At 38.0% G+C, this 18,385-nt stretch overlaps 1 protein-coding gene across 4 annotated transcripts in view; it reads right to left on the reverse strand.

Moving 5' to 3' along the window:
• The window catches only part of LOC127410350 (NBAS subunit of NRZ tethering complex-like), a 288,769-nt gene that overhangs the window by 104,337 nt on the left and 166,047 nt on the right, over positions 1–18,385 (reverse strand). For all 4 annotated transcript variants that reach the window (XM_051645563.1, XM_051645560.1, XM_051645561.1 and 1 more), the window contains 3 exons: positions 13,352–13,584; positions 11,457–11,567; positions 5,667–5,920 (listed from right to left, as the gene is read on the reverse strand). In XM_051645563.1, the coding sequence (XP_051501523.1) occupies positions 5,667–5,920; positions 11,457–11,567; positions 13,352–13,584 (598 nt within the window). The remainder of the gene's footprint in view (positions 1–5,666; positions 5,921–11,456; positions 11,568–13,351; positions 13,585–18,385) is intronic.

Consider the following 18,385-nt stretch of genomic DNA (forward strand, 5'->3'; position numbering starts at 1 on the left):
TGGCCTTCAGCTCATCTGCATTTTTTGGTCTCTTGTTTCTCATTTTCCTCTTGACAATACCCCATAGATTCTCTATGGGGTTCAGGTCTGGTGAGTTTGCTGGCCAGTCAAGCACACCAACACCATGGTCATTTAACCAACTTTTGGTGCTTTTGGCAGTGTGGCCAGGTGCCAAATCCTGCTGGAAAATGAAATCAGCATCTTTAAAAAGCTGGTCAGCAGAATGAAGCATGAAGTGCTCCAAAATTTCTTGGTAAACGGGTGCAGTGACTTTGGTTTTCAAAAAACACAATGGACCAACACCAGCAGATGACATTGCACCCCAAATCATCATAGACTGTGGAAACTTAACACTGGACTTCAAGCAACTTGGGCTATGAGCTTCTCCACCCTTCCTCCAGACTCTAGGACCTTGGTTTCCAAATGAAATACAAAACTTGCTCTCATCTGAAAAGAGGACTTTGGACCACTGGGCAACAGTCCAGTTCTTCTTCTCCTTAGCCCAGGTAAGACCCCTCTGACGTTGTCTGTGGTTCAGGAGTGGCTTAACAAGAGGAATATGACAACTTTAGCCAAATTCCTTGACACGTCTGTGTGTGATGGCTCTTGATGCCTTGACCCCAGCCTCAGTCCATTCCTTGTGAAGTTCACCCAAATTCTTGAATTGATTTTGCTTGACAATCCTCATAAGGGTGCGGTTCTCTCGGTTGTGCATCTTTTTCTTCCACACTTTTTCCTTCCACTCAACTTTCTGTTAACATGCTTGGATACAGCACTCTGTGAACAGCCAGCTTCTTTGGCAATGAATGTTTGTGGCTTACCCTCCTTGTGAAGGGTGTCAATTATTGATCTGTCAGATCAGCAGTCTTCCCCATGATTGTGTAGCCTAGTGAACCAAACTGAGAGACCATTTTGAAGGCTCAGGAAACCTTTGCAGGTGTTTTGAGTTGATTAGCTGATTGGCATGTCACCATATTCTAATTTGTTGAGATAGTGAATTGGTGGGTATTTGTTAAATGTGAGCCAAAATCATCACAATTAGAAGAACCAAAGACTTAAACTACTTCAGTCTGTGTGCACTGAATTTATTTAATACACGAGTTTCACAATTTGAGTTGAATTACTGAAATAAATGAACTTTTCCATGACATTCTAATTTATTGAGATGCACCTGTATATATATATATATATATATATATATATATATATATATATATATATATATATATAGGAAGTAGGAAACAATAAGGAAAACATAATTTTTTTTATAAAAATTACAAATATATTATTTACTGTATATCACTACATTTTGTGATTTATTACCCTGCCATTAATACAAAATTTAAAATAAAAAGTCATCTGCTTCAATGGGGTTTCAAATGCAGCTGAGGGAGTGACAGTAAATTTGACATTTAATCCATCGCTCTCTATTTATATCTTCTGGAAAATTGTGGAAAGGTAAAGGTGAATGCAAAAATAATATCTGCTATATGCCTAGTCTTCCATTCACTGCTTTCCATGTACAGTTCATCTCCACGTTCCAAACCTGGAAATGTGAAAAGGGTCCAATTTGGTACTGTGTTGGGCTATAATGTGCTTTGGAGTTGCATTATATATATATATATATATATATATATATTTTAAATACATTGTTTTTACCATCACATAGAAAATGTTGTTTAAAATGGATATTTTAAAGTTAAGTAAAAAATCTGAACTCATGCAGAAAAAATCTTTATTGTTGAGCTCTGATGAACACACTAAATGTCCCCTTTCGGAACCGACTTCCTTTGTAATAATCTGAAATAAGATGTTTATTGTGGTTTCAAGCTTTTTTTCTTCTTCTCTCAATCAGCGTGACTAGGTGTAGACTTGGCATGCCTCCAGGATGTATCAAGTCAGACAGACACATTACACTGACACACACGGCCTCATCAGGGCATTAAATATTTAAAAACCTGCCTATGAGAATGGGTCCGTCTCTCGACAGAGGCCAGCAGGGCATTCAACACATAGACACACACACTCAGACAGAGACGTGGACAAGATGGTGTTATCTCCGTCCCTTGGGTTGTGGCAGATGCTAAGAACAGTTTCCAGTCTACAAGACTGTGTGTGGGGGCATGCATGCGAGAGAGTGTTTTCAGTGCCTAATAAGTGTGTTTAAAAAGGGGATGTTTCAGCCGAGACAGTGTGAAAACTCTCCGACACAGTCCCTTCGGACCTTCCACACACTCTAACACCAGCAATACACCAGTCTGAGATGACCAACTTCAAAAATGTTTCATATAAACGAAAGAAGACAAAAAAAAAAAAAAAAGATGTCAATGTGTACTAGCTCTTCTCATTTGTTTTCAATGGCAGGACTTTACCTGCTGCAGATTATACTCAAGATAATTTGCTAAAAAATGGAAGTCTACGGAGTCTACGACTATGAATGATAGGTGCTGGATGGATTTGCAGCATATCATAAAACAGTGGTTTTCAACTGGAAAATTGCGAGGAAAAAATGGATCACAGGCCAGTTTTGATAGGGTTGCGGATGGCAGAGAATAAACAATGATAAATACAAATGATAAAATTCAACCAACCATATAATTGTGTATAGTTTGGATAGGAAAAAAACAATAGGCTAATGAACTTTTAAACTGGAGGATAAAACATTTCCTGTATCATTTGATGTTGACATCAAAAAAGGCATTTAATCAAACTCTACTGTATTTTGGTGAAAATGCTTCTCCCACTTGCTAGAAGGGAGCCAATTTAGGCAAATGTCAAAATCGACAGGTTGCATGTCATCTGAATAAATTTCAATTATTTCAGATTTCATTTTGGTACTTGATATCCAATGTAAAATCAAAGACCAATTGAGAACCACTTCAAATGACCAGCATAAAAACATCATGTGTATATTTATGTTTGTAAAATATTGAGATAAAAATCACATTAGTGAAAACATGAAAAATAATTTGTGCTACACATGTTCTGTAGAATACATTTAATTTGTAATTATCACATTAGTATGCAGTGCCACAATAATAAAGAGAGACATATAAAGAGGTATGCAGCTAATAATAATAATATTAAAAAAAAAAAACTCATTCAAACCTTTCTTCATCTCCACTGTGTGCTTTACAATAATCTCTCTTAATTTATCAGAAAAGAACAAAGATGTATTGTGTGCGGGCTAATTAACATTCCTCTACTTTCATTTGCACATGCATTGCTTAGCGACCCATTTCCTGTCTCAGCTGGGGAGAGATGTGTCTGATTACATGTGAAATTTCTAGTTATGGTGTTATGGATTTATATGCCTGCAGGCATGAGCTGATTTACTGCTTCTTTTGTGTTACCAGATCAGCTACACATTGATCCAGTCCTTCTTTCTTCAACTATTTTACAGCCTGCTGTTGTGTGCAAACTGTTCTGCAAAATAAGGTGAACTGTGGCTAGGGCTGCAACTAACGATTATTTTAATAATCGATTAATCTAACGATTACTAGAACGATTATTCGACTACTCTGCGATTATTGCAACGATTGCAACTTAACCGACTACTCAGCTTGTGCCCTGACTTAAAAGGTTGTATTTAGGGTTGCAGCGGTACATTGTACATTTGCTTATCTATGGTATTGAGAAAAAAAAATGCAAATTTAATGATAATCTCGCAATCAGCTAAAGGCTTCTCATCTGCACATTCGCATGAGTGTAACGGAACCAGCTCGCGATCATGATCTGCTCTTCTCTCTGGCATGCGTGTGCAAAAGCCGGGCTTCCCTCGATATTGCGGAGCGCAGACCTCAAAACTGATGTGACCAATTTCAATTCTAGTGAGACTTTTCTAGTTTAAAGCATTACGGAGGAAGTCAAGTCGAACCTCTCAAACAGTAGGCAGCCCTGACATGCCAAACAGCACTGAGGAGGAAAAGAGCAACACTGTTTTATGTGCAATTTTTTTTTTTCATTATACATCATCACCTTTACAAAATTGTTTCACGATTTTACATGAGTAAAATTAACTGTTATATTTTGACAAAATGTTAATAGTTTCATATGAAATAATCTAAAGGTAGAATCTATTAGACCTCATTTTATATCAACAGTGGCAGTTGTAGTTAAATTTTCAAGGTGTTTCAGCTAATACTTATTTTTTCATAAATACTATAAATTATTATTATTATCACTACTATTTAAGACTAGCTACACTGACCTAACCATGGTAATGAGGAGATACTGTCCTCCTGTGTAATATGTATGTTCTGTTTGAATTATGTTTGAAATTAGGAAACAAACGGGATAATAATGGGCTCATATAAATAAATATGCTCTTCAATTTTTAAAAGGGGGGAGAGAAAACTTCCTGTCGCTTTTGTTGTTGATGTCACGTACTCGCTCAATAATGAACATTTGTTAATTAACAAAAAAAAATGTACGTGGTGCAGTTTTAAGAGCAGAGTTATCTGAAATAGATTTAACCACAATCATAAAGTGGATTTGAAAAAAATGAAATGGTGGGAAAAGCATAAAGAGTTCTCCAAAAATTAATTGTGCTCGGTAAAAACGCTGTTTATTGCACAAGCTGTCTGCGCTGCTTTAGTGCCCAATTCACTATAGGAATTATGCAGATCAGGCAACAGCACAAACATGCCAACAAAATCTGTACTGAACGCAATTTGCATGGCACAATTCCGAATTTGTGGGCTGGTTCTGAGTGCTACATAGTCTGCCAGGACTGTACAGCATCTATTAACATGCTGAAAGTGTGCTTGACAACACTGCACATCTATTCCAGGTTATAACGCTCTTCTTCATCATTTGACCATTATTTTATACATCTTTACTGTCATAATTGGACCTTTGTAGCTCCAAAACTCACATACTGAAACATAAAAGTTATCCATATGACTCCAGTGGTTTAATCCATTTCTTCAGGAGCGATATGATAGGTGTGGGTGAGAAACAGATCAATATTTAAGTACTTTTATTACTATAAGTCTTCACTTTCACTTTCAGATGTGAAAGTGAAACTATACAGGCATCACATGTGACTTTAAAATGTAAAAGTGAAGGTGAAGATTTAGAGTAAATAAAAAGGACTTAAGTTTTGATCTCTTTCTCAACAACACCTATCATATCGCTTCTGAAGATATAAATTTAACAACTGGAGACATATGGATTACTTTTACGTTTCTTTTATGTGATTTTTAGAGCTACAGAGGTCTGATCACCATTCACTTGCATTGTATGGACCTACAGAGCTGAGATATTCTTCTAAAATCTTTGTGTTCAGCAGATGAAAGAAAGTCATACACATCTGTGATGGCATGAGGGTGAGTAAATGATGAGAGAATTTGCATTTTGGGTGAACTATCCCTTTAAACAACATTGCAGTGTTTAGAGAACTGCTTAGTGAATCTGCCTCTAAATATCTTTTTAAGATCTGATGCAATGATTTGTTCATCAAAAGCGGTCATTGTATCAACTCGGTACCTTGTTAACGCGACTTTGGTTCCAGGCAATTCTAAAGTAGAGTAGCACCAGGCAATAAGATTGGAACTGGCAATTTCAGCCATATCTTGCTATTTTTGTGTGCAATATGAATCAAACGGTCAGTGAACGGACTGTGGGCATCCTGTGGGTGTTCTGTCTGAGGCTGAGACACTTACCGACGGCAACAGCTTTGAGCTTCTTGAGCAGTTTGAGGTGTGTGTAGGGCTTCATTGCAGTGGGAGGGAAGTAGTTACCGCAGCCACAGTTTTCCAGAAGGGTGAAGTAGAACAGGAGTTGGAGCTGATCGGTTCCAGCTACACTAGGGTACACATATTTAGTCATGTGTGTGTAGAAGGCTTCGGGATCGGTCTTAAGAGTCTCAAACAGGCCAAGAGCCTCTGTCCGGCTCTCGATGTCTTTGGTGGAGAGGCTGAAGAGAGAACGAGAATGAGTGAAATGAGAGATTGATGGAGATAGGAGACTGAAAGTTGAGAAGTCGTAAACAAGGTCTGTTACAGCATCGATCACTCAACCTTTGTAAATTGCTAGTGGAGGATCAATTAAGGCAATGCACGGCCATCCACCCCCCCCCATTTGTCCTCCAAAATGAGACAAAGTACATTAAGGTCGAGCTAATATGCTGCGACTGCCCACTTGTGCGGGAGAATTGATTTTTTCTTTAATCTAAAATAACTTTTTCAAACAACTTAAAGTCCATTCAACTTTATTCACTGTGGTTTGACCACTCCATCCCATGACAAACTGAAAATTACATTTTTAAGCAGTGAATTATAGCCTATGGCAAGCATTTACTGACCCACTGTAAATCTGATGTCAGGCTGGGATTCTATGGGTGTCATGTTTTATGTTAGAGCTGCCCTGATTTCCATAATTTATCTCCACAGTGACTTCATAAGCAGGCTTGTGGACTGGCCCTCCACCTCACTCTAATTGAATGGCTTTTCAGTAAAGATAAACAGCTTTATGCACCACAGAAATATCTTATAACAATTTTGATGCATGGAAATGTTTTATAGAGTTGGGTTATCAATAAATTACTATGTGAACCTTCAATGACCGCCAAGTCCATTTATCTTGCAGGTCTATATGCGAGGGTGTATGTGTGAGAGAGTAAGAGAGATAGAAAGAGACGGAATCAGAAACAGAGATAAAGGCAAAGAAAGCTTGCTGACTTGCAAATAGGTTAAGAAACAGAACATACAGTGAGATGCAACCTAACGAAGCACACAGGTCTAGGTGGCACAACATTTGTGTTGGTAAACATGGTGCTTGAATGTGATTATTGTGTTAGAGTTAATCATATTCACAGTTAATCCAACATTACCGCTAAATGAGGGAGCTACAGGCTGCATGTGGCCATTTGGACCGAGCCCAAAACCTATCCATTGTCTAGAGAGTGCAACCTCTGTGGACCTCAACTCATTTTTAATGGATACAGCTATACTGGCTGGAGGCATAATGTCCTCAGGCCAGAAAGAGAGACAGAGAAAGAGTGTGTGTATGTGAGGGAGACAAAGAAACAGAAGTCTAAACAGGGACTGAAACAGGTAGAAGAAACAGAGTAAGCAAACGAAAAGGCTGAAACAGAGGTGACAGAGACATATTGCAAAAGTTCTGTCAGATCTAGGCCCTGACCATTACTAGTCTTGGGTAGCAAGGCCTTTGACTATAATGGCAAAAGTTCTGGGGCTCTATAGACCTTATTCACAGCAGTGCCATCTTTGAGGGGAATGAAAATGAGTCTGTGAGGGATAGACTCATAGTCTCTTCATTGGCATGCACTGTTTAAAGCTATCAAAAAGCTCCTAGATCACATCTAATTTTCCACAAGTCATGTTGTCTGGAGTTTTTTGTCTACTGAAATTTCTTGGCAAGATATTTTTTCAATGATTCGTCAGAGGAGCGATCCAAAAACACTTTTAGTGAAGAGTCTATCCCTTACAGCAGGGTTTTTCAACCTTTTGCACACTGCGACCCACTTTTTTTGAATGCCAGTCATCCATGATCCACCATGGGGTTTGCCAGAATAAATTAATAGGTACTTAATTAATCTAGTTATGTTTACATGCTTATAATATAGTGGCATAATATCTACAGCCCAATATTTGTAGCTTTGGTGCTGCTGGCTGAAGTTTTCAGACAGTCTCTTGAACCGTATGATCTTGAATGATTTTGCAGTGACACCATTGGACCAGTTTAAAGCTACACTATGTAACTTTTGGCCCTCTAGCAGTTAAAAAATAAAACTGCATGTGTCTTGTGGAAGACCATTGTTTTGGTTGTGCGGATGAATGTGGTTCGAGGCACCAGTGTACACATGGATACAGGACATCTTATCAGAGCGAATGGACAAATAAATAACGAAATAAAGGAAAAGACGAATATCTGAAAACGTCATCTGAGCAGGTAAGTGCCATATCTTATGCTGTTGTTTTGACTTATTGGAAACATTGATGTTTTGAAATAAATGACATTACAAAAGTAAGGCAACATTCGTTAACATTATACATAACGATTGCTAGACTGATAAGGTCAAACATTATAAATTTTTACAACTGCAGGATATTCTGGCCAAATAGACCATGGTAGTAACTAATTTATAGATTGTCATTGTTACCAACCAGCGGTCAACATCATTTCAAGATTCAAATGTCCTTGGCAAGCCTAGAACTAAGGGATTTATTTATATAAAGGGCATGCAAGGCTAAGTAAAGAGACCTTGTCCAAAAAGAACAATTCATAGCATTGATGGATTATTGTGATTGGACAGCTAATAATTAATGTCAGAGAAATGCAACCTCTTACTTAACGGTAGTTTACGTAAACCTAGAGATAATAACACGATTCAACAATAGAGGTCACTGTTGGCCCAAAAATTGCAAAATTTTTGCAATTGGAATTGGTCATTTGTACTCATGACGGAAAAGATCTCCTGACCCAGCAGACAATGATCCACGACCCACTTTTGGGTCGCAACCCATGGTTGAGAAACCCTGCCTTACAGCCTCATTATCATTCCTGTCAAAAATCAAAGATGATGCTGCTGTGAATAAGGTCTACAACAACTTTAACTGGCCAAGAACCACACACTTAAACAGGAAGAACCATCGAAATGACACAAAATGTAACATAATGAATCACAGTCACAGTCGGTTTTGTCATTATGTGCTGAATGGGGGTGGGGGTATCTGAGATATACTATTGCAAAATGAAAGACCGTCGTGGGGAAAATATTCTTTTATAATATTGAGACTCAATATTTCACTAGTAAAATAGGTTAAAAATGTGAAGAGTGTCAAAATACAGCACAGAAAACCTTGAAACAGTCTTACACAGATTAGTGTGGACTGGCCAACAATTCCTGTGTGCTTCTACTCACAGAACTTCCCTCAAACCAGCAAAAGAGATTAGGACTAACTTGAGAAAGGCTGATACTACATTAAGCCTTAGAATATAAAACATTTCAGAAAAGATCCAAATGTCAGGAAAAAAGATCCAATTTCACCCTGGGTATAATTAAAATTTAACTAGCCGCAAACTATACATATTTCAGGTTGTAAATCAGTGCAAATGAAAACCTCAGCTTGGCCATGAATGAAGTGAAAAAGAAAGCAATGTAATTTCTATGCAATCAAAGTATCTATCCAATTTGGAACAGCAATTAGAATTTGGCTGAAAATATTCCAGTCAGTTATAGATCCTAGTGCATTATGTGGCAGTGAAGTGTGGATCCTCTTGTGAATCAGGAATTAGAAAAATTGTACAAAAGCCTGTTTAAAGCTCTGCATTCAGGGTTTTGTAAGAGTATCTCCACATTCAGAGAAGAACTAATAGAAACATCTAAAAATGAAAACAATCTTTTTCAAGCCCTTAAAAAACACTGAAAAGAGCCCTCTCATTCAGCTGCTCCTGAGGCTCCTCACACAGACAAATATGACTAATACAACTACCAATAATCAGCCTCAGGACACAGATGTGCTTATCCACAGAATATGCTCTAAGAAAATTAACAATCCACAAAAAGAAAATGACCTTACTTACTGGACTGAAACAATGCAAAAAAAACTACAATGGCATTTGGCCCAAAATAGATGAGAGTAGCATACTTGATCTCATTGAGAGACAATGCTTTGAGAAAAACAATACAATAAGGTTGAAAAAGAGATGTATACAAAGCTGGCAGTCCAGAGATTGCAAAGTTTGCTTGCACTTTAGCCAAGGAGTGCTAGAGACAGAACAGCACTTCATTACCATCTGTCCTTCTAACTATGCAAAAATTATTTAAAAAATAAGTAAAACAAAATCCGTAATTTTACTAAATGTGTCCTTAATTCAGAAAATTGGAGAATAATACACAATTTCAGCACCTGTTAGATGAAAAAAAAAAAGATTTGAATTGAGGCAAAGGCTGAGGCAAAGCCTATTTGAATCACTACTGAATTCATACCCAAATTATGCCAAAAGGAGCAAACATTTCTATGCAGCTCAAATAAAGATAGCAATTGTCCTTCATACACAGCTAAACATTAACTAATTTATAAAATACTTCAATTCAGAAAGCAACAGACGAGCTCAAATATGACAAGATTGAAGCAATAAATTAAATTATACAAGACTAATCCAAGTTTAGTATTAATAAATCTGAAAATCCACAAACAGGCCAGATACTTAAAGGGATAGTTCAGCCAAAAATTTTAATTCTCTCATCTCATAATTTACTCAAACTCATGCCACCAGTATGTGTGACCATTTTTCTTCTGCAGAACACAAATGAAGATTTTTAGAAGAATATCTCAGCTCTGTAGGTCCACACAATGCAAGTGAATGGGGTCCAAAACTTTGAAGCTCAAAAAAAGCACATAAAGGCAGCATAAAAGTAATCCATAACATAATTGAATAATCCATATCTTCTGAAGTGATCCATCTGGTTTTGGGTGAGAACAGACCAAAATGTAACTCAATTTTCACTATAAATCTTGACATCTGAGGTCTCATTGGCGATCATGATTTCAAGCTTGATTACACTTCCTAGTGCCATCTAGCGCTCTGAGCACTAGGAAGTGTAATCAAGCATCATGATCCTGCCGAGAGACTGTATGTACAGTGAAAAAGGAGTTACATTTTGGTCTGTTCTCACCCAAAATCATTGGATCGCTTCAGAAGACACGGATTAAACAACTGGAGTCATATGGATTACCTTTATGCTGCCTTTGTGTGCTTTTTGGAGCTTGAAAATGTTGGACCCCATTCACTTGCATTGTATGGATCTACAGATCTGTGATATTCTTCTAAAAATATTCGTGTTTGAGTTTGAGCAAGAACTATTCCTTTTAAAAACTCAAATTAATGCTCATAAAAAAAATTAAAAGAAGCCTTGGGGATGCTAATACGCATGGAAGGATTTTCACTTATACTAAATATGCTAAGTCACATGACTGCATGTCAGAGAGAGAGAGAGAGAGAGACAGAGAGAGAGAGAGAGAGAGATATTCAGGGCGATTAAATCCAGTGAGATATGGAGAGAGACTTGATTAGACCAAGTTTTGGACAATGATTCAGTGACAAATTAACAAGCAGGGGGATCAGACACCAGTTTGTTTGTGTGTAGATTTTCAAATAACCCTTATAAAACTGATCGCAGAATAAAACCATTTAAAATACAGAAGTTGCTTCTCTACATGACTGTATGTTTGGCAAATCAAACAGACAGATCAACTGGAAGCCAGTCTTTGCAGTCAGTTAGTGTAATCTTCTGTCTGTGCGCTAGGTTCACAGGTTTCTGACATGCTGGGGTACCTCACATTGAGGAAATAAAATAACAGTTACTTGAGGAAGACACCAATGTTGTTTTTTTTTACTGAAGTCTGGCAGCTCATTCCCCTAAAAGTGCAAAGTGAGCATAACATCTTTAATGTGTGCATTGGTAAAGTGTGTTTGTGTCTTACCCACTATCAGTAAACAGAAACTCAAGGTGATTCATGTGCACTTCCCAAAGAGGTATGCTGTACCGCTGAGCCAAAAAGCGTGAGATCCCGTACACTCTCTCATTCAATGTCCTAGACAGAGAGATAAAGAGAGACAGGCAAAAAGTGAGGGAGTTAAGAAAAGGAACATAAAATGACAAAGGGAAAGATGAACAAGACAATGTTAATCATACTTTAATTGAAACATTTACACATTTAAGCCCAGCATACTAAAATCAATAAACACAAACAAAAATGCAGGTAGTAAAGTATGCTAAAACTGTGTTGTAGAAAGCACAAGACCCAGAGCAATTGCTCTGCGTCTTGATCTCTTTTGTTCTTGGACAATTCTTGGCCAAATTTGCAGGCCATTAAAGGCCAGGAGTAAACAAATTAGGGCTATGTAATGACAACTAGCTTACAATCTATAATACATATAGCAACACATACACATGATTCAATTCAGTTTGAATCTCTTGCTTGGTTCACTTCACTTTTTTACAGTACAGCAAATCTGACGTCACTGAGAAATGCCGGATTCAGATTGTTCTTATTTAAATGACCTGCTTCTGCATTGACTGAACTATAAGATGTGAATAAATGCACACATGAAAAAAAAATTATACAAGAATCTAAAGAATCAATACAATATTGTGAGAAAAATAATTGTGATATACTGACATATGACTGTACTGGCAAAGCCCTGCAATAAACACGTACAATTCCAGAGCTCTGAAGTTCGGAAAGAATGATTGGATCTATTTTCTGGCTGCTTTTCCAATTCAGATCTAGCCTATCTGCTGAAACATCATTTGTAGAGTAAAACTGAATCGCCAAACCTTGCTAAACCTTGGCCACCCCAACCCTGTGATTTTAGTCTTCATGCGCTTCAAAGCTAGGGCTGTGGTTTGGATCAAAGGATCAATCCTGAAATATGACTCTCCACTGGTTTCTAGAAGAGAAACTCATGTTCACAGGACATACGGACTGTTCTAAGACGATGTTCTCTACTTGTTTCAAAAAGACTGAGTTTCTGTGTCAGGTCTGGACTGAATAACAGGCACTGGGCCATTTCTCTAAAGAAACCAAGTATAAAGATCAACCAGCACAAATGACTGTAGCTTAAGTGAAATGTTGCTTAGAATGAAAAAGTCTTTACATTGGACACACTTCAGTATGAATTAATAATGAACTTCTCAGGATCTTAAGCATCTTTTGACCGAAATGCTTAAGCTTAAATGCTTGAAATGAGTTTTGTAGAGATGACCTGCCAAGTATAGATTTCTTTACCAAACCATTATTTTGATTTAGATTTGTTTTATTTAGTTAAATGATAAATTGGAAATGATAGTGAAGGAAAAGCAGCAACAGGTGACCAGCAAACTCCTCCAATACCGTTAAAAAAGCATCCCATGTAGATGCCTCATAAATCTGGATGAGAGAATGCCTCGAGTTTGCAAAGCTGTAATCTCATCAAAGGGTGGTTACTTTGAAGGCAAAATATAACAATTTCCATACTTCCATTTGTGTTACATCATAGTATTGATGACTTTACTATTATTCTAAAAGTTAGTAATAATACAGAATGAGTAGGTGTGACCAAACTTTAGACTGTTAGTGTATGTCAGAATTATGAAACAAAACATAAAAAAAAAAAAAAAAAAAAAAGTGGATCAGGACCCATCTTTATTGAGACACACCCTGCCTGTTTTTATGTAATTATTCAGGGGAATAATATGTAGCAAACAACTCCTAGACATTTAACACCTGCCATATCCTAGAGAGGTGCAATGTGATTAAAGATAAGAATCAATAAAAGAAACAGCTTGGAAACCAAGATCAAACTAAAAGTGTATTTGTACACACACGATACTTACTCAGCCAGGCCCAGAATAGTTTCTTTCTTGTACTGGTTGTCGTTGCTGAATCTCTGGACATCGATGCCTCGGCCAAGTCCCTGCAAAATTTGAGCCTGAGTGAAGTCTGTCAGTCTCTCACTGTAGAGTCGCAACTGCCCAATCAGAGCCTCCAGTTCCTCATCCAACCAATCACATCCAGCGTGATCTGTCACATGCTTGGTCACTAGACGAATCAGTGCTCTCGGATCAGCCTAGATGGAGACAAGATCAAATTAATACTGCTCAAAGGAATGACCTGTAAGACTACAACAAAAATTCTCAATTCAAACACTTACTCACCAAAAAACAAGCTCATGCAAAGAAATGAGAGGTCGCAAAAGTTCAAGTGTGACAAACCTGCGAATTTGTATGACTAGAATACCTGTGACCAGTAGGAGATTGAAATATCACACACCAACCTCTTGGTTCAATACAAAGAATAAATATTTCAAAGATGCATCTTTTTATCGCCGCAGGAAAGTGAGTATATGGTATATTTTAACATGTGGAATATATTATATTTGTGATATATTATTTATTAAAACTAGAATCCCTCAAACTTATCATATCCTGTCCGTTGCAGTGTATGAAGTAATTTTGAATGCTCAAAGCATAGTGTAACCATAGCTTTATAAGGTAGCTCCCAACATACACAGTATAAAACCTTGCAGATCACTTTGTTTTGGAGAAATGCTATATTGTTTCAATCTTAGCATATCAATGTGACTACTTAGGTTGAAACTGTTATGCTAAACTCTATAAGAATTTGAATAAAGTGTAATCCATAAATGGCCAGGTTAAGAGTCTTGACAGAAAAACAGAATATAGAATGATTATACACTAATCTATATGGAAATTATTACAACGACACAACATGAGTGTGATAACAGACTCTGATAATGGAACACTGCATTGGTTTGCGTATCATTGTACTCCGACCATTACACAGCACATATTCTGAACTGAAAATATAACAGAGTTATAAGATTGAGAGTTATAAGAAAAGGCACATGAAAATAAAAACATTAAAATAAAGCGCAGCAACAAAAGAGATGTGTTAAAGAAGACAAAGCACAGAGCAGAATAACGGGATGAGAGAAAGAGAGATAGAAAAGACATTGGAGCGACCAAAGGACACGAGGAGTGGCATCTATGGCATGTGTGCAGGGAAAAAAAATATGGATGAAGACATTTCATGCTGAAATGTCTTTATTCAGCTATTCCGTTTCTTGTTCTATCATACTTTGTCTTAACAGAGTGACAGTCCAACCTCAAGCAATGCTCACCCGGTAGCTTATCTGTCAATACTCATCCATCTAGACCCTTCCTGGCATTCAAACCTGGCCTGTGCTTCGTGTCCATGTAATCATGTGAGTCTGCATGTGTACTATACAATAACTAAACCTGCAGCTTATGTGCTCAGGGATTCAGGTGGGTTTTGGATAGTAATTAACATACAGTTGAAGTCAGAAGTATACATACACTTAGGTTGAAGTCACAAAAAAAAAAAAAAAAAAAAAAAAAAATGTAACCCCTTTTCTCCCCAATTTGGCATGCCCAATTCCCAATGCGCTCTAAGTCCTAGTGGTGGCGTAGTGACTCGCCTCAATCCGGATGGCGGAGGACGAATCTCAGTTGACTCTGCGTCTGAGACTGTCAATCCGTGCATCTTATCACGTGGCTTGTTGAGCGTGTTACTGCGGAGACCTAGCGCGTGTGGAGGCTTCACGCTATTCTCCGCAGCATCCACGCACAACTCACCACATGCCCCACCGAGAGCGGGAACCACATTATAGTGATCACAAGGAGGTTAACCCAACGTGACTCTACCCACCCTAGCAACTGGGCCAATTGGTTGCTTAGGAAGTCTCAATTAAAACTAATTTTTTAACCACTCCACAGATTTAATATTAGCAAATTATAGTTTTGGCAAGTCATTTAGGACATCTGCTTTGTGCATGACACAAATAATTTTTCCAACAATTGTTTACAGACAGATTGTTTCACTTTTAATTCCAGTAGGTCAGAAATGTACTTACACTAAGTTAACTGTGCCTTTAAGCAGCTTGGAAAATTCCAGAAAATGATGTCAAGCCTTTAGACAATTAGCCAATAAGATTCTGAAAGGAGGTGTACATGTGGATGTATTTTAAGGCCTGTATTCAAACTCAGTGCCTCTTTGCTTGACAACATGGGAAAATCAAAAGAAATCAGCCAAGAAATTGTGGATCTCAACAAGTCTGGTTCATCGTTGGGAGCAATTTCCAAATGCATGAAGGTACCACGTTCATCTGTGCAAACAATAGTACGCAAGTATAAACACCATGGGACAATGCAGCCATCATACTGCTCAAGGAGGAGACACATTCTGTCTCCTAGAGATGAACGTGGTTTGGTGCAAAAAGTGCAAATCAATCCCAGAACAACAGCAAAGGACCTTGTGAAGATGCTGGAGGAAACAGGTAGACAAGTATCTATATCCACAGTAAAACAAGTCCTATATCGACATAACCTGAAAGGCTGCTCAGCCAGGAAGAAGTCAATGCTCCAAAACCACCATAAAAAGCCAGACTACAGTTTGCAAGTGCACATGGGGACAAAGATCTAACATTTTGGAGAAATTTCCTCTGGTCTGATGAAACAAAAATTGTACTTTTTAGCCATAATGACCATCGTTATGTCTAGAGGAAAAAGGGTGAGGCTTGCAAGCTGAAGAACACCATCCCAACCATGAAGCATGGGGGTGGCAGCATCATGTTGTGGGGGTGAGGGACTGGTGCACTTCACAAAATAGATGGCATCATGAGGAAGGAGAATTATGTGGATATATTGAAGCAACATCTCGAGACATCAGCCATGAAGAAAGCTCGGTTGCAAATGGGTCTTCCAAATGGACAATGACCCCAAGCATATTTCCAAAGTTGTGGCAAAATGGCTTAAGGACAACAAAGTCAAGGTATTGGAGTGGCCATCACAAAGCCCTGACCTCAATCTGATAGAAAATTTGTGGGCAGAACTGAAAAAGTGTGTGCGAGCAAGGAGGCATACAAACCTGACTCAGTTACACCAGCTCTGTCTGGAGGAATGGGCCAAAATTCCAGCAACTTATTTTGAGAAGCTTGTGGAAGGCTACCCAAAACGTTTGACTCAAGTTAAGCAATTTAAAGGCAATGCTACCAAATACTAACAAATTGCATGTAAACTTCTGACCCACTGGGAATGTTATGAAAGAAATATTTCAGCTGTAATATTTCTTTCTAATAATATTCTGAAATTTTACATTCTTAAAATAAAGTAGTGATCCTAACTGACCTAAGACATGGAATGTTTTCTACGATTAAATGTCAGGAATTGTGAAAAACCGAGTTTAAATGTATTTGGCTGAGTTGTATGTAAACTGACTGTAAACTGTAAATTATGTCAAAAGACCTTTTTCAGCAGGTTAATGTACAAGGTTCACCGCATATTTACACGCATTCAGTCTGCAGTGTGGTAAAATAACAGGTTTATCGCATTTTCTGTCATCATCGCCTTGTGTTCATGCTAAATTTCCCGCAGGTGTGCGGACAAAAGTGCACAGGTGGCCGATTTGGTGCCTTCATGTAGGACAGTTTATTGCAGTGTCCTAAATTCTAATGCTAGATTATTTTGACTTTTAGGATCAATATTTTGTGGCATCACAAATCAAAATAATGACAGTGCAGGGCAACTGCTTTATCTGTAAACAGTGAGATAGAATGTTTGAGTGAAAAACTGGTATGTGCTTACAAACACCTATTTAAATGTAATGGCTATGTGGGTGGGTTGAATACAGTTTGTCCTTCAGATGTGTATGTATGTGTGTGTGTTTGACGTAGGCTATGATGAATGGTTGGCAGAAGTTTGTCTGCCTCACTCTCACCCTGACAATTACAGCTGAAGCCAGAGGTTTACATACACTTAGGTTGAAGTCATTAAAACTCATTTTTTTTAACCACTCCACAGATTTTATTTTAACAAACTATAGTTTAGGATATCTACTTTGTGCATGACAAGTAATTTTTCCAACAATTGTTTACAGACAGATTGTTTCACTTTTAACTGACTATGTCACAGTTCCAGTGGGTCACATACTTACACTAGGTTAACTGTGCCTTTAAGCAGCTTGGAAAATTCCAGAAAATGATGTCAAGCCTTTAGGCAATTAGCCAGTTAGCTTCTAATAGGCTAATTGGAGTCAATTGGAGGTGTACCTTTGGATGTATTTTAAGGCCTACCTTCGAACTCAGTGCCTCTTTTTTTGACATCATGGGGAAATCAAAAGAAATCAGCCAAGACATCAGAAAAAAATTGTGGACAAGTCTGGATCATCCTTGGGAGCAATTTCCAAACGACTGAAGATACCACATTCATCTGTACAAACAATAGTACGCAAGTATAAACATCATGGGACCACGCAGTCATCATACTGCTCAGGAAGGAGACACATTCTGTCTCCTAGAGATGAATGTAGTTTGGTGCAAAAAGTGCAAATCAATCCCAGAACAACAGCAAAGGACCTTGTGAAGATGCTAGAGGAAAAAGGTAGACAAGTATATTTATCCACAGTAAAACGAGTCCTATATCGACATAACCTCAAAAAGACTGCTCAGCAAGGAAGAAGCCACTACTCCAAAACCGCCATGAAAAAAGCTAGACTACAGTTTGTAAGTGCACATAGGGATCTTACTTTCTGGAAAAATGTCCACTGGTCTGATGAAACAAATATTGAACTGTCTGGCCATAATGACCATCGTTATGTTTGGAGGAAAAAGGATGAGGCTTGCAAGCCAAAGAACACCATCCCAACCATGAAGCATGGGGGTGGCAGCATCATGTTGTGGGGGTGCTTTGCTGCAGGAGGGACTGGTACACATCACAAAATAGATGGCATCATGAGGAAGGAAATTTATGTGGATATATTGAAGCAACATCTCAAGACATCAGCCAGGAAGTTAAAGCTCGGTCGAAAATTGTTCTTCCAAATGGACTATG

This window comes from Myxocyprinus asiaticus, chromosome 19 (assembly GCF_019703515.2).
Source record: "Myxocyprinus asiaticus isolate MX2 ecotype Aquarium Trade chromosome 19, UBuf_Myxa_2, whole genome shotgun sequence".
NCBI lineage: Eukaryota > Metazoa > Chordata > Actinopteri > Cypriniformes > Catostomidae > Myxocyprinus > Myxocyprinus asiaticus.